The sequence below is a fragment of the Vulpes lagopus genome, chromosome 3 (genome assembly GCF_018345385.1).
Source record: "Vulpes lagopus strain Blue_001 chromosome 3, ASM1834538v1, whole genome shotgun sequence".
In the NCBI taxonomy this organism is placed as follows: Eukaryota; Metazoa; Chordata; class Mammalia; order Carnivora; family Canidae; genus Vulpes; species Vulpes lagopus.
In genome coordinates, this window is record NC_054826.1 from 109155334 (window position 1) to 109176992 (window position 21659).

The following is a 21659-nucleotide window of genomic DNA, read 5'->3' on the forward strand; positions in this document are numbered from 1 at the left end:
CCTTAGCTTGGAGCAAAATCAGTGCTGGCTCATATTCTCTTAGCATTCTCATAATTGTCCAGTCTGAGTGAAGACATAATCTTGGAACATTACAAAGGTATGTTGTTAGAAAGGGGTATTGAAAACCCCCTCCCTTCTCTTCTTCCTCCTTCTTCAACTTCACCATCATCACCATCATCATCATCACCATTATACCATCACCATCATCAACATCATTATCACCATCATCATACTATCATCACCAATATCATCACCATCACAATCATCATCACCATCATCATGACTATCCTTTGTGTTATCAAGCTCTTCATTCTTTCCAAATACCCTCCATCTATTAATTAATTTTGACCATCACAGAAGCCCTGAGTGGTAGGTGGGGTAGGGGTTAAATATACTCATTTTAGAGATGCGAATACTAAGGTTGAGATGGCCAATGACACTTGTCCAAGACACAGAGAGAGGCAAGGACAGAACGCAGCCACCTCTCTTCTGACAGCAATGAGGTAGAAGTTTTCTTTAGGGAATAAGGGGGCCGAGGGTGATCAGATGGGAGGGATCAAGGAAGGTAAGAAATTGGATGAAACCGAAGTCATGGTTTTCATATACTGTCAAAAGGAAGATAAATGGGGCTGCTGAATGCTTTTGCTATAATTGCTGTTGTGTTTTAAGCTGGTAGGTCTAAGTGGCAAGACCAAGGCTTTCGTATGTTTCAGGTACAGAATAACACTGGCAAGAAGCAATGAATATGGAAGCAATGACAGCTGCATTGGGAGGGATGAATTGGGAGGGATGAATTCTCCTTTTCTCATCTCTGAACCACATGCAACAGTCTTTCCAGAGCTGTGAATCATCCATTCAAGGGAAAAGGGGGGAATAGAAAATTAAATATAATTTATGCTTTGCTAATTGAAATCAAATACAAAATTCAATCTCCCATGAGTTGCAATGCTCACATTTAAATAGGGCGGAAGTATTATTAACCTGACTCTATTTTAGCAAGTTGACTTAGCTTTTCTGGATAGGAAATAATTCCTTTGTCAAGTTTCCCCACTGAGGAAGGGGACATGGCTTACTGGCTCACTCCCAGAGTCACAGGGATCAAGCTAGGGTAGACACTGCAGAAAATAGAACTTAAACATGTCAGGTTTGCATTTCTTTTCCAAACCATGAGCTTTCAACCATATCGCGAAATAGACACTTAAGCTAAAAGCCCTGAAGCTCTCAAGGCTTTGGCCTCTGCCTGATTTGTCTAGAGATTTTAAGCCGGCTGTTATATGCAACAGTGTATACATACTTTAAGTGGGGGGAGGTTCCCCACTTCTATTTTCCAGATGAGAATGGCGTATTAACCATAGGCTCACCCTATTAAAAATGGATTTGCTTGTCATATTTACTCGAGGACACCTAATTGCTAGGTTTCTTTTTAAACGGCACTTAAGGTATGGGTGTTCTGACTTTATGGGGACACAGAGATAGCCAGGGAGATGGAAAGTGGGAAGTAATTGTAATTGAGGAGCTGAATCAATGGATGTCCACCCAGGTTAGAAGATACGAGGGTAAGTGAGGTAAGAAGGTGTAATGGCCTTCTTAGCTGGTCTTAGCTGGTAGAAAAAAATATTCCTTAAAACCTTCTTACATCCAGATGCTCCTTTGACTATGTTGTGAGATCACTCCTTACCTATTTGCCACTGAACTCAAAAAAAGAAAGAGAGAGAGAGAGAGAGAGAGAGAGAGAGAGAGAGAGAGAATGCTTGTCCCACTAGCTGTTCTCAATCCCAGCTCCCCTAAGAATATTCTTGAAAGGACAGGTGCCTGCACTCCACCCTAGAGCTCTGGAGTCCACAAGAAGTCTGCACTGATGTTCAGGAAGCTGTAGCCTGAAAAACCCCACAGCCACCCGCAATGGGTAGCGAGACCCACTCTTGGCTCTGCTTATACAAGGCCCACACCGGCCAGGCCACAAAACGCCGTTCTGAACCAGCATGCATTTCTTCCTTCAAAGAGATAGGTTTGTATATGCGTGTATTTATCTGTATCTTTTTTTACTTTGGTGGTGAAGGTGTATGGGTTGCCTTCAGTTCAAAAATTGCTTTCTTATCTGGCAAAAAAAATTATTTGTAAGGTTGTTTCTGAGTCTAGTGTATCAGTCCATTTCTTGCCAGGATTAGTTAAGATAAAGAAAGCTGCACTCCTTACAGAGTCCCTTCCTTTGTGCTATTTCAAGAATTATCTGGCCCTGCAGATGCAATTCCCAGGAAGATTCTCTAATCTGGGACTTTCTGGCCACCCCAGAGAAGGGGTCCTCCCAGAATTCCAGGGTAGGGGTGGGGTTGGAGATGACCAATACAAACACACCATCAAAGCCCATCAATCAGGTTGCATTAAGCTTTATAACAACACAGTTTTCATTTAGCGGGAAGAAATGAGTTTAATAACAGGTGAACAGACTTAGCTCCCCCCCACCACTCATACACATTTCCAAATTTATTAGAACAGTTCCTGGTTTGGGAGATCTGTGACCAAGTGCTTGACATCAAATGCGGCATTTTAATCAAATCAAAGTAATGGGAAGAGACACTTCGTTCAGCAGCCCTTGAAGGGGGTGTCTGCAGACAGCCCTTGCCCTTTCCCGTATCCATAGACTGGATCTGACGACCTGCCATAGATGGAGTTGGCACTCTGTCACTGCCCCAGTGTGCCATGTCTGAGTAGAGTAAATGAAACATCAGATGACCATGAGGGGGAATCGATGGGCAAACAGAAGAATGTTGACTGATCCCATTCGCTGTGTTGCTCAGGATTACTTAGAACGGAAGACATGCCAACTATCTGGTCCTTGACCCTCTGGGGAACCTCAGGGACAGAGCCCACCCCGAAAGCATTCCTTGGAACCATGGCGGGAAGGGTCTTCATGTATGGAGACCTCCCACCCAAAGATCTGGCCTTCTTTTTTCACCCCCAGAAATAACATTTATCTTTACCAACCAGGGCTTGGAACTCAAAGGCAATCACTCACACAGCTCCAAGAACAGCCATGTAGGCCTGATTCTATTATGAGGGCCTATGCTAAGCTTCACCACAGCCTGGGACCCTCCTTAGAGGGCTCTTGGAAAGAATGCCTTTTCCAAGGGTGTCAGTTTTTTGTTTGTTTGTTGTTGTTTTTTCTGGTGAGGAACGTGCATGCCTCTGCCTTCATAAGGTAAGGAGGGAGGAAGTCAAAGGGTCGTGGAGTGAGACCTGGAAGGAGAAGGCTAGAGACACTTTAGAGAAAGGACCTGGCTCCCTAGGAGTCCTGGAGCACTCAGCCACAAGTAGCATTCTGGAGAGATGCCAAAGCAAAGATTTGTACAGCAGAGGGCTGTGCCAGATACAGGGCTAGGACTCAGGTTTCTGAAGTGGCCAAAGTAGACCTTCCTTTTTTTTGTTTTGTTTTGTTTATCACTTAAAGAAACATTCCTGGCACTGTCTCTGACCTTGACAGCTCTTTATCCTGTCTTTAGGCTCTATTAATTAGCAGAAGACAAGAATTAGCAGTGGCTCCTGGTGGCCATCTGGTCAACCAGATGCTGCTGCCCAGACAAACCCAGTGGCTCCACAAAGGATGCCATGGGATCCATCCCTTTGTTCAAGCCTACAGTGTTAGAAGTGGTCCTGACTGGACAAAGGGGAGGGGGGATCTACATGGCACTCCTGTGAGGCAAGACCCCGCTGAGGGGATTCAGGACTCAGGTATGGAGCCTCTTTAGCTATTCACTAGCCTTCCCTCGTCTTCTCTAATTTCATTTGTCACCCTCTTCCCGTTCCCACTGGAAGTCTTGACCAGTCATTTGGTAAAACATCATGTTGAAGGGTTTGTAGAATTTCTGCAGTCTGTGTATCACATCTGGGTCGATGCGAGGATGAGTCCGACCTTTGCTCTTGCCTAAGCATCTTGGGGCACTGCTGTCTTCTGGCTTCTTTAAACAAGGGAACCCCTTGGTTTTGTTGAAATAGAAATGTTTTTCAGTCACAACACGCTTGAGGCCTAGAAAATCCTGTACTTTGGCCATTTCCCCAGCAGGGTCCACTATGAGTCGCTCACCACTGACAAAGAGGATTTGGGAGAGGGGGAAATACTGGAGCCAGTTTTCCAGGTGCAGAGCATAGATCCCTATTCGAATGGCACTCCAGGAGGCGTCGATCAGCCCTAGGGTCCGGTTTTTGAAAGCCAGCACCTCAAAGGTGGGGATCTCGGGTTTCTTTGACAGCGTCTGGGTGTAGTCAGAGATGGCCCTGGTCACGGGGTTCCTCACCACCACGATCAATTTGATGTCCTTGGCCATGGCGTGGATGCGCTGGGGAGCCTCGTTTGTCACAAAGTAACTTGGTGTCTTCTCCATGGTTACCTGCCCGTCCAGAGTCTTAGGCATCACATTTCTAGAAGAGGGAGGGAAAGGAAAGAGAGTGGTCATTCCTATCCAGAACTATTACAACTGTTCGCACAAAATGTGTGACATAAAGAGTCTCGTGCGGAACTACAAAATAAAATTCATTGATGAATCCTAGGAATTCTTGGTAACTCTTATGTCCCACTGTGGTTGTGATTATAGCATTATCAGGAAAGGCAGCATAAGGCTTCTGCATTCATTCTTGGGAATCTCATACAACGTGGGTTTAAATTGCTGCCCTATCGCTTACCAGTTATGTTCAACTGAGATATATCCTTAATTTCTCTATGTATTAGTTTTTGTGTAATCTCTGAAACAGAGGTAATGACAGCACTTAACTTCGCACTGTAGTTATACGGATTAAGGGAGATAATACTTGTAAAGCATTTAGCACAGAATCTGGCATGTGCAAGAGCTTAATAAATCAAGGATATCACCATTGTCATAGCAGCTTTTGGAAAATGTTTGAGGGCACCAAGAACTCAAAGATTATCTAGACCGTGGATTGGCCAACTACTCCCTGGCTCTCCTGTTTTGTATGGCTTGCTGCTAAGACTGATTTTTAATCTCTAAACGGTTGGGAAAAAACCCAACATAATAATAATAATAACATTTTGTGATGCATGAAAATTACATGAAATTCAAATTTCAGTGCCCATAAATAAACTTTCACTGGAACACAGCCATCCTCCTTCCTTGATGTACTGTCCATGGCTGCTTCTGCACTACAACAGCAGATCTGAGTAGCTGCAACCGGGACTGTATGACACACAAACCCAAGCATATTCACTCTCTGGCCCTTTAGGAAAATGTTTGCTGAGCCTTGACTTACTCCAAAGGTATCCCTGGGCAAATGAGGAAATGAAGCCCAAAGACAGGGAACCAGATGGGCTTCTTGACCTTAACAAGTTCAATCACATCCTCTTGTTATCCTCCTTCGTAAAATCCTAAAGCTCACCTCAAGTTCAAGTTCAGAATAAAATGCCATACACGGTGTGAATGCACCTAGCCTGGGGTCTGGTTCTATAAATGGAGCTCTTCTTTACTTAGCTCCCAAGGTTGCCCAGTGAGCCAGTGGTAGATCCCACATCACATCTCTCGGTTTCCTTCACTAGGATGCACCTGCAAACTCACTCTTCCATCCGTGTTCTCCTTCAGAGTGGCCTCGTCACATTTGGGAGTTTCAAGACACTAAAGGAGTTTTGAGGCTATTTGTTCCCCAATCCCAATGTGGCAGGCCTATCCATGATAAAAGAGGCTCAGGATCCTATTATACAGTCAATTTGCTATAGGCATATGTAGACCAAAGTTAATTGACGATAAACCTGTTATACCTGTTGGTACAGCAGGCCATCTGCCACCATGTGCTCCATTAAATCTATTCACTTCTGAGCCCTGCATCGAAGTGGTACATTTAGGATTACACAAGCCCTCTTTGTTGTGATGACATGCTTTTAAATGTCTCAGCTAATAAAACTTAATACAGACAAAGATCCCTTAGCTTCCCCTACCATAATTAAATTTATTTACTATCGCGTGTGTGGAGAAAGAACGACTTTTCTTTTATCTCTAATTCACATGCTCCGTCAATAATTAATTGCTACTGGGTTTTGAGCTTTCTTGGCAAGCACTTTTATTAGGCAAGAGGAATTTGCCCAGTAGAGAGCTTCACAAAGAGTCAGATGTTGTTAGAGCATAAATGGCTGGACCGCAAGAAGTTTTCAGATCAAAGCAATACCCAGCCATACTCATGCTCATCTTGGACTGCATATTCTCCAAAGTATTTTGAACATCTTTATGTGCCTGTTTGGCTCTCACCAGATTTAACTGTCTTGTGCGGAGGGCAGGGCTCGGGAATGCAAAGCCTTTGGGAGTCAGGTATGTGGGACTGACTACCCCCCGTCACTGTGAAGTTGATAAAACTTGAATTTACTCTGAAGTTCTGAAGCCATCTAGGAAGCATACTTAAACCCACACTGAACCCCTAGTTTCTCATCTCAAAAAATAGGGCTAATCAGAGTCTCCCCCCCTTCTGGGGTTATAATGAAGATCAAATATGATAATGCAGGTAAATAAATCACTTAGAAGAGTACCCGGTGAGTTCCAGAATCTTTAAATCTTACACCAGGTCTACAAGGCCATTAGCATGGCAATTCTTAGAGAAAAGCCAGGAAAAAATACTATTTCACCACATGGCAAAGCTGAAAAACAGAATGAAGGAATGGCTCTAGGGGTAAAGGATACTCTCATTTGAGCAATATCACCAACCACACATCCTGACCTGGAGGCTGGTGACGGATGAGGGGAGCGACTTAGTTCAGCCTGAGTTTAAGGAACATGCTGACGTCCTACCTACTATGAGGAGAGAGAACTTCTCATAGTATGAAACTCATGTCGCATTATGAAAATATTAAATATCGATGCAAATGATTACCTGAAGACAGATATTTTTACATGGCTCTATGCAGATTTTTCATCCTTTGGACATACTGTTGCATGTTTATTTCTTGGTCTCCCCCACCCCCACCCCCTCACCCCAGAGCATCTGCTAGATTTTTCTTCTCGTTTGTTCTCTGCCATTCATTTCTCAGATCTCGGTCTTTGTCTTTCCAGTAGGCTCCTTTCAAATTCATCTTCTTCACTTTGGGCTAATTGCTAAGGTGGGCAACAATCTTGAGTGTTTGTGAAGCCTCTGGGATGAAATGGTACCCAACCTCCAAGCCACTGTGCCCGGCTCTGTGCTTAGTGCCAAAGGGAATGAGAGAAGAGGTGCTGAAGAAGGCAGAGGGGAGCAGAGGAGCCTACATGACTTTGATTTTGTGACAGATGAATTGAAATGTGTAATTTAGGGAGACGTCCAACATTTGGGCATACCCGGTGAGACCATCTCAATGAGCCAAGATACAAGTGTGTGGTATGAGCTACGCAGGGCTTTGTGCCACGAAGAAGACACGCAGTAACTGCTCAGCCTCTATGAAGCCCCTTCCAAAACTGCTTCTAACTAGTTTCATTCATTCATTCATGTATTCCTTTTCGTTCCGGAGTCCTTACTAATTAGCTGTACCAGAGAGCTTAGAATACTGTCAAAGTGTTTTGTTCCCAAGCCCTTCGTGGGGGCTGGAACACCTCCCTCACCTCCCTGGAAGCTGAGGGCCATGTTTTATTCACCTTCGTATCCCTAGAATCTTTTTTTAAGATTCTATTTATTTATTCATGAGACATACAGAGAGAGGCAGAGACACAGGCAGAGGGAGATGCAGGCTCCCTGCAGGGGCCTGATGTGGGACTCGATCCCAGGACCCCGGGATCATGCCCTGAGCTGAAGGCAACCACTGAGTATCCCCAGAATCTAACACAGTGCCTGCCGCATACGGTAGCGGCCCCCTAACTGTCTGTGGTTGTTGGAGGAATCCATGGATGGCATACAGACGAAAGCGTGATCCCTGCATGTGAGGAGAACTGGGGCACTTGGAGGGCACGGCCCCTCTAAGTAGGTTTTCCACGCTCGGAGGTTCGGCGCGTGTGAGTTTCGTGCCGTCCCTGTCTGAAAGACCATGCACTTCAGTGCGGACCATATGGTGAGAAAACACCGCATCTGGGCTTGGAACAGCTCGTTAACAGTATCTGGGGTGCTCAGAGCAGCCGTGACACCAACGTCAACACACAGTCCTGAAGCGAGAAGCATTCTGCAAGATCACACATCTGCTCTCAGCCCCAAATGTTTATGAGCCACCATCCAATGCGCTCACCGCTCCCCAAACTCTCGCTGGGGTGGGGGTGCTCTGTGGAGCACAAGCCCCGTGTGAGCGCAGGTCAGCGCCCGGGGTCCTCATGGGAGGCACTGCCAACAAAGTCACCATGCACCGTTCACTGAGTGCTCGCTCCGGGCTGCGCTTTGTGGTCTGAGTCCCAATTCTGATGCCGGACCCGCTTCTTTAAGCAGTTTCGAGACACTGGACTCTCCAGCCTTGTTGATTAATAAGCACACAGACTTCAGACTTCCTGAGTTTGGATCCAGTTATTAGCTGTATGACCCTGGGCAAATCACTTAACTTAGGTAATCTGTATCTCAGTCTCATTATCTGGAAAATGGGCAACGGACTAAACAGATCCATCTCAGTGGGACTTTATGAAGAAGGAGTAAGTTAATATCAAAAAGCATCCCTTATATAAATTTTTTTTTTAAATTTTTATTTATTTATGATAGGCACACAGTGAGAGAGAGAGAGAGGCAGAGACACAGGCAGAGGGAGAAGCAGGCTCCATGCACCGGGAGCCTGATGTGGGATTCGATCCCGGGTCTCCAGGATCGCGCCCTGGGCCAAAGGCAGGCGCTAAACCACTGCGCCACCCAGGGATCCCCAAGCATCCCTTATATAGAGAAGGTTCTTGATGTATTGGCTGTTTGTGTTTAAAGAACTCTCTTTAAGAACTCCCCTTCCACTTCTTCCAGAAGAAGTTGTATCTTCTTAAGAAGATACAATTTAGAAGATACAACATCTTCTTAAGAAGATACAACTGCTATCCCCATCCTAGAGGTCAGGAAACTGAGGCCCAGTGAAATCGATTCATTTGCCCAAAGTCACAAAAGTGGCCTTGAAATCCCATCTCAGGTCTGTCTGTCATCATAGCTGGCGCCCAAGCTCTTTTTGTTGCTGCCTGACAAGGCTGAATAGAACTACAGAGGCTCGGCAAGGTCACAGGACTGGCCCAAGGTCACTCCGCTAGTGGGTGGCAAAGCTGAATGTTAAAATGAGACTCATTATGTTATGTTGTAAAGGTGGGCTGTCACTGACTTACCACAGGGAGTTACAGAAACCCAGGCCAGAATCCCCAGAAATTCTTGCCAGATCAAGCTACATCGTTCAATTTGTGATATCTCTCTCCGGGGCCTCCTCAATTGAAGCAAATGGATACCATCATGAACGCCGAGGGAGAAAGCAATCACCCGTGTTAGATATAAAGTGCCCATTCTCTCTGGAAGGGTCAGTGGCGGAGCTTGCCTTTGGCTTGCCTGAATTGGAGGTATGTGGGCAGCTCACATTTTCCCAAATGCATTTTTCCAGTGGAACAAATGGTGCATAAATTAGCAATATTTTCTGAGCCCTCCCGATGAACTGTAACCCAAGAGAATGGTGGTTAGAGCAAGGGCATGAGATAGGGCCACTTCCTCCGCATTGAGGGGAGAACTCACTTAGAAAGTCAATCGAGCACCTGCTGCTTGCCAAGCCCTGGAACAAGGCAGTTCCCCACGTTCTCCTGGCTGGAGAAGCTCACAAATACCGGAGGATTCACTGCTCTGTTATAAAGATGTGCCAGTGGAAAGCCGGAGCGACCATGAACCCTGTCCAAGGAAAGAGGCAGGACTTGCCCTGCTCCATTCTTTTGGAAATTCATTGGGGTTTTGAAGACCAAACTCAGGAATCCTGGAACCTCTGGAGGTGGAGAGTCAAACCATTTGAAAACTCCCAGTCTGATATAAAGACCTAAGAAAAGCAGCGTGCCCTGGGGCCCTATGACTATCAGCCTAATTGCAGCCGAGACAGCAGGGATCTTGAGTTACAGCTCAGACTTAACAACTAACTTGCTGAATGAATTGAGGGCAGGGATTTTTTTTCTCTCTGGACCTGTACAATGAAAGGGCTGTGTTAATATTAATCCTCTCATTAATCCCATCAAGTATTTATTGGTGCTGGTTATGCACCAGGTGTTGGGTATATCTTGATGATCCAGCATGCCTGGGACCTGCCCTCCGTGGACGGACTCTAAGTCCTTTTCGAATGAAAGGTCTGAACGGCCCATGTGTGTGATCTGTGGTTCAGAGGGGACATACCTGTTGTGGACAGATGATCCCCGACCTGTCTCAGCTGCATCCTGCATGCCCCCAGGAAGAAGGTGGAGGAGAAGGGAAGGTGTAGGCAGGAGAGAGGGAGGGAGGAGGAAGAGAAGTAGCAAGAATGAAGGAGATCAGAAGGGAGGGGAGAAAGAAAGACAAGAAGAAATGAAGGGGGGACGAAGGAGGAGGAAAGAGGGAAGAAGGAAGTGGGCTTTGAAGATACACAAAGAATTTAAGTAACTGGAAAAAAAAAGTGAGGAAAGCATTGCGGTTTTATTTATTAAAAAAAAAAAAGATTTTATTTATTCATGAGAGACACGCAGAGGCAGAGACATGGGCAGAGGGAGAAGCAGGCTCCCTGTGGAACTTGATCCCAGGACCCCTGGATCAGGACCTGAGCTGAAGGCAGATGCTCAACCACTGAGCATTGCAGTTTTAAATGACACATGGCCACGGTGGGGGAGAAAAGAGTGAACCCAGGTCTTCAGCATTTTTGTTGTTATAAAGTTTGTGCCAGGCAGGTACAGCTATTTTAGGATTATTAGGTTTAGGATGGTCTTTGTCAGAGACACATCAGGAAGGGAGTAGAAGCATCAGCTTTATTGAAGTAGATGAACCGCATAGATACTCCTTATTCCCCATGTTCTCCATGGACCAATTGGGGCTCAGAGAAGCTACAGGCCTTGACTAGATCATACAGCCCCTATACGGCAGTCCCCTATGTGGGACTTGAAACCCACCAGAGCCTGTGGTCCTCACCATTCCTCAGGATGACACCACTCTTCAAGAGGGAGGTCCAGAGTGGAGCTAGAACCTAAGGAGCGGATAGGATATTGACCTCCGGTGGAGAAATGAGGGTCCAGAGAGAGATGTGGCATCACAGTTGATAAGGTCTTGAGATTTGGTGGGACGTGGGTAGGATTAGAAAGAGCAGTATTTAGGAACTTCCTCCTAATGTTTTGGATATTCCCAAGGTCGGAAGAGTGGGGCCATTCGCTAAGCTTGAGGGCCTTGGGAGTGGAGTTATGAGACTCAGAGCAGATGGAGCTGGATGATATATTAATAATTTATGGATTACAATGACCTATAGAGAAATTATCCTGTGTTTGGTTTTTTCCCTGGGAGACTCATCTGGAAGAAAAGGCAGGGAATTCATCATGACCCTCACCCCCTACCCCAACCACCATCATCATACATGCCTTGGCCCTTGAATTTCAAGAAAGGTTTTTATTCTAATACAAATTAAACTTGACTTGAAGCCCACAAGACAAATTTGAACAGAAGTCCTCTACTGATCATTATTCAGAGCCACCTCCAACACCTTTTGCAGAGCAGCCCAGGGTCCTAGGGGATACATTTCTGAAGATGTCATCACAAATGAATAAGGTGAGGGTTTAGGATATCTGTGGAGGCCAGGAACCAGAAAGCGGAAGTGAGGAAATAAGAGAACATATTCGAGTCTGAGAGAAGAATCATTCGGGAAAGTGATACTCCTTACTTCCTTCTGAGGACTGCCAAATGTCGCGAGCCACATGGGGTGGCATCTATCTCAAAAGATCAGAAGTTAATGACACCACATATATACTAAGTCCTTTTGTGGCCAGAGACAGAATACAAGATAAAAACAGAAAAAAGGAAGACACCCCCCCCCCCTCCCGCTTTCAGGCCATTTCCAGTTCTACAGTAGGCTGACTCACAGCTTTTCAGAGGTTGTTCTTGCTCTTCCAAATGAGTACAATGAGGACTTCACATTTTTTTTTTAAATCAACCCAATGGTGTTTTTCACTCCCTGAGTAGTCAAGAGCCGGTCACATGGAATATTAAGGTCCCTACATGAATGTTCTTGGATCAGGCCCCAAGGAGAAACTGGCTTGACAGATTCAGGGCTCGCAGCACCTTCTCTGGAGCTCAGAAGACGACTAGGTATTCTAGGGGTGGCCCAACTGCCCCTGGAGGGTGGAGAAATGCGTCGGTCACAGAGGGTTGACTGTCTTCCCTCGCGTGCCTTAATGGATTTCCATACTGATCTCTTATCCTGCAGATGTTTCCCTTTACTGGATCTAAGTTTTGGAGCCAACTTATCCACGTAATTATAAATGTATTACTTTACATATCAGAGCTAGATGCAATCAGCGTTTCTTCACTGGAGAAAGCCAAGATCACTATGCTGAAACAAGCGGTAGCCCAAAAGAAAACCAGCCATTCATGTGTTCATTCATTTGCCAATACAGTGTGCCAGGCACTGTGCTAGAATCAAGAGATAAAACCAAGAGCAAGATCTTGTCTGGGGGAAGTTTGCTTTTTTTTTTTTTTTTTGAAATGTAAGACTAGTTTAAGAAGTCCACCTTTGTCTCTGAGAATTCATTGAAGTGCATGAGTTTCAGTTTGGGAGTCACAGGACTCCGGCTTCCACCATCACCTCCTTCAGAAGCCTTGCGAAGTGCACGCTCATCCTGACCAAGGTGTGTGGCCAAGTTGAGGGTTCCCTCTCCAAACCACACTCGGCTTTGAGCAAACTCACTGCGTGCCTTTGATCCCCAGTTCCATCTTCGTGGACTGCGGATAACATCTCTTACTCATTCACAAGAAAAGGTATCAGGCATCCTTGTCCAGGGCACCGGTACCTCTCCCTTCTTACTGCCAGTGTCATGTAGCACAGGGTAGGTGCGAACAAATCTGTTTGTTGAGTGAGTGTAGGATAACGGCCCTGCCCAAATTCTGAATCTGTCGGACCACAGTAGGCTGCCTCATATAGGCACCCCTACATAAATGGGGACGGTGAGTCACACCTCTCCGATAGGTGTTGCTACAATCCACTCTTAGAGCACCAAAGAGCTTTGGTGGGGCACCTATTTCAGTGGATTACTAGAACTTTTTTTCTCCTTGGCCACGCTGAGGTGCTCAAAGCACTTGGAAAGCCTCACTTTACACCAACTGTAGGCATCACTTCTATTTCTCCCTGTTGTCTCTGACTTTTCCAGAGCCATCACTCATCTTTAGCATCAACAGACCACCATATGACAGGAGGGAACTTGTTCATATGGTTTGATCTAGAAAACACATATGGACAGAAAGTAACCACGAATTCGATAATCCTTTAAAATGAATTCAGGTTGCCCTGGGTGTGAGTGTGTGTGTGTGTGTGTGTGTGTGTTTATATGAGATTTTTATTGATTTAGTTTCTGCTCCATGCGTGGCATCTGCAGCGACACGGAAGTCCTTTGTAACAATTCTCAAGCCCGCAGGTTGGCAGCATGGTTCTAAAATCCAAACCATTGTCCGCCTATAACCTCAGCTTTCACCAGCGCCCTTTACCCACAGCTGTCCCTCCAACTCTTTCTCTTTTGTTATTGGACCATCTCGCCCCAGAGGTTTGAAGACAAGACGCTCTGTGACTTTGAATCCATGAGATTCTGAAGCACACGGCACCTGCCCCGACTGGGGTTTCCACGCAGAGCGTATACCTGTCTGATACTTTATTCATACACGTTCAAAGAGTGCCCTGCCCCACTGCAGATCCTCACATGCCAACCTCTACTAGCTGTTTTATTGTGTTTTCTTTCCTCGGGCTCAGTGTTTCAAAGGGCAGGTGCCACAATTAAATGATGATTACGGAGGAGTCAGCGTGTCTGCGCTGGTGTCTCATGCTCACGATTTAACAGACGGTGCCAGGCCAGGGGTCCTCTCGGGAAGGCTGCTTTCCAAGTCTCTCAGCCTCCCCCTGCGCTCCCAGCTGTGTGTCAGCTCGTCCCCGCCTCTGGGACACTGCCAGCCCCCCCTCCCTCTCACCGGCATCCTGCTGCTGATCAGAGCCCTGCTTGCTCCCGCCGTGTACCCCCGAGGCATATCTAAGCCCTGCAGCCTCTGTGTGGCCACCGCAACCCTGGCCTCCGAGTGGCAAAGACACTGTTCTGCACGAAGGTGATGACTCAAATGCCAGGTTTTTCACTCCCATCTTGCCTTTTCTTGGACCACCCCTTGCTTTGTGCCACCTGCTTCTCAAGATGCTGGCCAGGCCCGCTGGTGGAGGTCCCAGCGTCACTTGCTTGCCTAGGGCATTCCTTGATTGACCATTTGTGGCCATGCCTCCTGAGCCTGGTGCTCTGTTCCCCAAGCTGCTGGCGGTGGATACAGCTGCTGCCTGTGCCTAGGAGCCTGGTGCTGCCACCCACACTCTAAGGGACTTCAGAAAACCTCAAATTCTTCACTGTATACAGTGGAGATCACAAGCAAGACCAGTGGCAGAGCATGTTTTGTGACAATTAAAAGGGTTGGTACTGGAGCGCCTGGGTGGCTCAGTCGGGTAAGCATATGCCTTCAGCTCAGGTCATGGTCTCAGGGTCCTGGGATGGAACAACGCATCAGGCTCCCTGCTCAGTGGGGAGTCTGCTTCTCTCTCCCCCTCTTCCTCTGTCCCTCCCTCCGCTTGTGCCCCCTCTCTCAGTCAAATAAATAAATAAAACCTTAAAAGAAAAATAAGCTCTGGTACTTTTGAGGCTGCTGTAGACTTGAATGTCTGCATCCCTCCCAAATTCACATACTAATTCCTAAGACCCAATGGGATGGTATTTGGGAGGTGATTAGTAATGAGGGTGAAGCTCTCATGAATAGGATTAGGGCCCTTTTATTTATTTAATTATCTTTAAAAGATCTAATTAATTTATTTGAAAGCCAGTGAGAGAGCATGAGTGGGGAGAGGGAGAGAGGGAGGGGGAGACTCCCAAGCGGACTCTCCACTGAGCCTGACACAGGGCTCAGTCCTAGAGCCCTGAGATGAGTACATGCGTTGATCGTTGCTGCTAATTCTGTATGAAGCCTGTTTATCAGGCATTCTCAGAGAATGCCACCTAGGACCCGTGCCAATGATGAGATGACCTAATGTTTAGCCCAGGTGCAAATGATGTGTACGTGCTCACTCCTAGTGATCGAAAGAACCTGGCCAGAGCAACTTGCTGTTTTATTGGTCAATGGGTTGTTTGCGTTAACTCATGCTTTGCCATGGAAACCTGTAAAAGAAGTGGGTCAAAATGGAAGCATCCATCCACACGAAGGACAGGTGTGAACGGTCCTGTGAGGGACAATGTTTCTTCTCACCACCACGCTCCAGCTCTAGGGTTTGCTTGGGACTGAGATAGTTGCCAAAGGAAACTTGTACTCTTGGCTCTAAGAATGCAGCCTGGAAGCCCCGTTTTCCCTACACTTGGCCAGGATGGTAGGACAGACTGCCTCTTCTATAAAGTGCCCCGGCCAGAGCCTTCCATGTTGTCCTTGAGATATCTCCTTCCTAAAGTTGCAGCCCCAAATCAGGATCTCCAGCTTCAATGATGTTAAGTACAATCACAAATTAATTAGTGCTCCCCACTGTGCCTCTATTCAGAACTGACTTTCACAGCTTGGGGTGCACGAAATACTAAACAGATTTTCAAACCAATCAATCTGATCATATAGCAGATGGGGGAATGACAGACAGATAGGAAAGAAGAGCAGCACACACCTAGAGACGTATACACAAACATGCACACACCATATATGAGGATGGAAGGAAGATTCTTGTATTATCAGACAGCCCTGCACATCAGGCTGCATGGTCTCTTTCTGTCTGTCTGTCTGTCTGTCTGTCTGTCTCTCTCTCTCTCTCTCTCACACACACACACACACACACTCTCCTCCTCCTCCTATAATTGACTCTTGATCATTCAGGTTTTGGCTCAGACATCACTCGCTCAGAGCGCAATCCCCTTCCCCAGGCACCATCTAAAACTACTCTCTCCTCCACACCAGCTTCTTTTGTTCACTTCATAGGGCTTATTTGAATCTGGAAATTGTCTTGTTTATGTATTTATGTTCCTGTGTAGAGTCCGTCTGTCCTCCAAAGAAAGCATGCTCCACAGAAGAAAGGCAATTTGGCACTTCTGTGTGTGGCTGCGTCCCCTGCATCTCACTCGCTGCCGAGAAGCCAAGAGATTTCAATAAATATTTGCTGCATCATGGGAGAAGTGAGGGAACGAAGGAGAAGAGAGAGCACAGGTGGAAACGAGGAAAGGAAAAATAAAGGAAGGGAGGAAGGAAAATGTGCCCAAACGGAGGCACTGAGTTTCCCCCTATGACCTGCCCAGCACACTACAGGGCAGCATCGGCCACCTCCCCACCAGCCTGGTCAGTCCGGCCTCAGTCTCCCTCATCTCCGGAAAGGGCACCTCCCACCCCGTGACTCAGCCCCAAATCTAGGAGCCATCACTACTGCTTATTCCCCTCACTCATCGCTCAGCAACCCAATTCCTTAGGGAGTCCTGTCTGTTGCCTCCACTTCTAAAGCATATATATATATTTTAAGATTTTATTTATTTATTCATCAGAGAGAGAGAGAGAGAGAGGGAGAAGCAGGCTCCATGCAGGGAGCCCGACGTGGGACCCGATCCTGGGTCTCCAGGACCACGCCCTGGACCGAAGCCTGCACTAAACCGCTGAGCCACCCGCGCTGCCCTCTAAAACATATTTTAAATGTAAGCCCTTCTTTCTATCATTTCTCTGCTGCTTCTGGAGTCCAGAGTGCTGGCATCTCAGCCTTGTTCCCCTCCGTGCCTTCATCCACAATGATCCACAGTGAATTTTCCAACACTTGCGTTGGCCGAGAGGAAGGGAATAGAGCATAGTGCTTAAGAGCATGGACTCTGAGCCAAGTGCCCAGCTTCAGATATGAATTCTGGCCCTTGTGGACTGTAATGCATAGTATTCAACCTCTGTGTGCCTGAGTTTCGCCGCCTAAAAATGGAGATTTCAATGAGAATACAAATATTTCATTGATGCTACTGAGGATGGACTGAGATATAAAGCCCACTTAATAAATCTATGTAAACCTTAGCTACAATTTTTATCATTATCATTATCGTTACATCATTCCTCTGCTGAAATCCTTTTGCTCATCTCTCATTATATTAAAAAAAAATTACCCCCGTCTTTATGATCTCTAAGGCTCTATGGCATATGCCCCTGAACTCAATATAAACCCCATTTCCTCCAGGCCACAGCACTGCTGGCCCTCTCTCTGCCGCCAGCCTCCAGGTTCCTTCCTTTCTGCACTGGTTGTCATCCTCTCCCGCTATTCCCCTAGGTCCCTGCACAGCGGGCTGCTTCTCACTATTCAGATCTTATATTAAATGTCTGGCTCTGTGCTGTCCAAGAGGGAAGCCACTCGCCCCATGTGGTTATTTCAATATAAATGAATTAAATTAAAGTTTGTGGCACCTGGGTGGTTCAGTCGGTTAAGCATCTGACTCATGATTTTGGCTCAGGTCTTGATCTCAGGGTCATTGACTTTGGGCCCTGTGTTGGGCTTAAAAAAATTTTTTTTTAAAGTTAAAGATGAAAACCTCAGTGTTTAATAGCTATGGATGGCCTATGGCTACTGCATCAGAGGTGCAGACACACGATCACATAACATCCTATCGGATAGTGCCGGTCTGCTCCATCAGCTATGATGCCTATGATGTCTGCGTACCACTTAAAAGTTATGTCAGAGAGGCTTCCCCTGGCCATTCCAATCCCAAGTCGCTTTCTATCTCACTGTCCTGCTTTTTCTTCATTGCACTTTATGAAATTGGTCAAGACCTACAATGATCTAATTTGCTTACTGGTTCACATGATGGCTGATGCCTCCTCACCTGGAATCAAGCCTCACGAGGGCAGAACTGTATCTTCCTCACTGGGTTGTGTATCTACCTATAATAGGGCTGGGTATGTAAAGGCAGCTAATGAACAATGAATAAGTGGATGGCCCTCTTGGATATGCACATTCATACTTTCACTCACATACACACTCATTTCATGCACCCAGAGAGGCCAGAGCAGGACAAGGGAGGTGAAAGAAGGTTTAATCTGATGCCAGATAGGTCTCCATCTCCTGGCCACCAGCTGGTGACAAAGTAGGAAAGGCTTAGCCTGGCCCGTTGAAGATGCTGATGCCAACTCTTGCCCCTAAAGGGCAACCAGTTAGACGTGGTGAGACCTCGACTGTGAAAGGCACGTGTAATATAAAGTCACCCGTCTCCAGCCTCTGGAACAGTAAAGCAGAGGAAGAGCTGAGTCTGGACTTTGAACTGATGGGTCAGTTCCAGAGTTCATGCTGGAGGTCAGGGAAAAACTCAAGTATGAAGACCAGGGACTGGAGTTCAGCGTGGGGCTCGGTCTGTTCCCTCCTCAAAGTCAACGATCTCCCCAGAGGCTCCCTTCTCTGGTTGGTTTGTGGCTGTGGAGCCTGCCCACAGTATCTCCAGCAATTTCTGTCTCCAGTTCTGTAGCCAAGTGGATAGATGCCATGAAGTCTCCACACTGGGACCTTGACTCTGGAGGGATATTAGAATTCCTTGGGCCCCACTCCCCGATTCTGACTCAATTGGTCTGCAATGCTGTCTGGCCACTGGTATGTTCTAAAAGCTCTCCAGAGGATTCTAACGAGCAGCTAGGATTTAGAAACATATCACTAAATCAGGCTCCTTGAAAGACAGCAGCACATCCTTCCCATCTCTGCAACCCCAGAGGACAGGGCAGGGATGGAACTGGACTGATGTTGTTCCATGAATAAACAGATGGACAGACCAGTGGACAGATGTGATGCTTAATTTTATGCATCAACTTGACTGAGCTCAGGGAGGCCCAATGAGAGGGTAAAGCATTATTTTTCTGTGAGTGTGTTTCTGGGCGAGATTAGCACTAACATTAATAGACCGAGCAAAGAAGATCTGCTCTCACCAACGCGGGTAGGCATCATCCAATTTAATGGGGGTCTGAATAGAACAAATAAGGCAGAGGAAGGGTAACTTTGCTCATTTTGTCTGTCTTATGCCCTCAGACCTCAATATACCTGTTTCTCCAGCCTTCACACTCAGACTGCGATTCGTAACATCAGTTCCCCTGGTTCTCAGTTCTTCAGACTTGGACTAAATTACACCAGTTACTTTTCTGGTTCTCCAGCCTGCAGATGGCAGACTGTGGGATTTTTGGCCTTCATAATCCCAACAGCAATTCCTATAAACGATCCCTCCTCCCGCCCCCTAGCTGTCTCTCTATCTATCTACTGTCTGTCTAAATATCAACTATCTACTATCCCATCCCCTATTCGTTCTGTTTCTCTGGAGATCCCTAACACAGACAGATAAATGAATGAACCAATGAGTGAATGAATGAAAAGGCACTGTGATTCACACATCCTGATAACCTTGAGCATCTCTCAATCTCAGGGCCACACTCTGGCATTTCTGGACATCCCCTTACATTCTTGTTATCATGGATTCAATATATTTCTTTAAATCAATTTCATCCTTATTTGATTCAATACTTGAATGGAAAAAAGTTACAACTGCTGGGCAGACAGACTCCCAGACTCCCAGTCATCCCCACCTCCTTATATTTACGCCCTTGTGTAATCTCTGTACACTGAGCACTGAGCATGAGCAGAACCCACGACTTGATTCTAATCAAGAGAGTTTGGCAGTGGGGAATGTGATATTACTTCCATGAATCGTTACGTAACACTGTGACTCATGTCTTGTTAGCAAACCATCTTTATCGGCTCTCTCTCTCTCATTGACTTTGATGAAGCAAGTCATAGTAGGGAAAGGTCCATTTGTCAAAAAACAGAGAACAGGCTCTAGTCAACAGCCACAAGAAGCTTAGGCTCTCAGTCAGTAGTCTACATGAAATTGAACTCTGCCAACAACAACACAATTTTGGGAACCATCCTTCCCCAGGTGAGCTTCAGATGAGACCCCAGCTCTGACTCTGACTGCCCTAGCCTGTGAGTCTGAGATCTCCTTTAAAAAATTTTTTTTTAAATTTATTTATTCGAGAGAGAGAGAGAGAGAGAGAGAGAGAGAGATGCAGAGACACCGGCAGAGGGAGAAGCAGGCTCCATGCAGGGAGCCTGATATGGGACTCTATCCCGGGACACCAGATCACACCCGGGGCCAAAGGCAGGCACTAAACCGCTGAGCCACCCAGGGATCCCCCTGAGATCTCCTGTTTGATAAAGGAAATTACCAATGTTAGCTGTTAAAGACCTATCAGCATCACAATAAGATTTTCTCCTTCAATTTAAGTGAAATCTTTTCAGAAAGAGTGAGAGGGAATTATTGTCTCTTCCCTATCTCTAACTGTGTGGTTCTACTCTTTCTTAATTCCTATAGCCAAGCACACCCATCCATTGGACTCCACCTGCCAGGTAAGAACTATCTCATTCAGGATGAGAATATGTCAGCTATTCTCAGTGACCCCAGCAGATGGAGCCCAGAAAAAAATAGATGGCCTCTGCCAGAGTACCTGTTGCCTGGGAGATCCTGTCTTACCTCCATTTCTACTATTTGGGTTCTATCCACAGGACTGGGACTTTCTGCCCGTTCTTGTGCAAAACATTCTAACTCATCACCATTGAAGAAGCATATACTGACCCCAATCTACTTCAGTGAGGATCTATACGTTTTTCCAGACTTCTCTGGGGCTAGACTCAGAGTCCTTAGCCAGGTTCTAGCATGCAGGGGAGGGAGCATGAGGAAGACTCAGGTCCAGGGAGTGGGATCTGTGCTGCTGGTTGGTGGGGGAGGGGCACACAAAAAGTCACTGCCTTTGTCGCATGTCTGATTATATTGCCTACATACTTCTTCCTCTCTCATCTACCCACAATAATCCTGCAATCCTTACGAACATGGTAAGAGAGCTCCACTTTTGGAGAATGTGTTCAGGAGTACTTATCCCTTTGGTGTTCTTTTCCATGCTCCTGCCTGGACCTCCTCACTGAACACCTGGAAAAATAAGATTCTACTTTTGCTGAAAGATCACAGAGAGGCAGGACATTGCCCCCCAGCTGACCATGGATCTCCTCTTCTGCCTGGACCCAAACTGTCCAGTACACAAGAACTTCGGTCCCATTCCAGAGCTCAACACACATTTGCTACACTCCTTAAGGGACAGGCTTCCTTCTTCCTTGCCAACCTCTGTGGCTAAGTTCTCAGTAAGCTTTAAAGCTACACACTTTGAATGGGAGAGGACATTCTGCTCTGATTCCTGGGAAATGTGTCTCCCTCCATGTCCAAATGGCTGGCTTAGTGCAGAGAAAAACAAACACCACTGCCTCCTCTATGGAAAGATGTGCCCCCTGCCCCAGGGCTTGCTCCACATCTGCCTTCAATCACGCCAACACTCCTTCATCATTATTCTCACGGCTTACCACCCCTGCGCGGAGCTCTGAGTGGGAGTCTTCTTTGGGGCGAGTGTGCACACATGCGTGGGAATGTGGACACAAGCAGTACCATACGCCACACAGCCTTCGAAAATCTGGCTTTTCAACTCAATAACATTTCTGGAGATCTTTCCAAATCAGTGCGCATCTCATTTCAAAATGAATG

General features: G+C 46.5%; 1 protein-coding gene across 1 annotated transcript in view; it reads right to left on the minus strand.

Annotated features, from left to right (window-relative positions):
- Positions 1-2371: 2371 nt before the first annotated feature.
- The window catches only part of HS3ST4 (heparan sulfate-glucosamine 3-sulfotransferase 4), a 400763-nt gene continuing 381475 nt past the window's right edge, over positions 2372-21659 (minus strand). Inside the window, exon 2 of the mRNA XM_041747103.1 lies at positions 2372-4416. Coding sequence (XP_041603037.1) covers positions 3780-4416 — 637 coding nt within the window. The 3' untranslated portion in view covers positions 2372-3779. The remainder of the gene's footprint in view (positions 4417-21659) is intronic.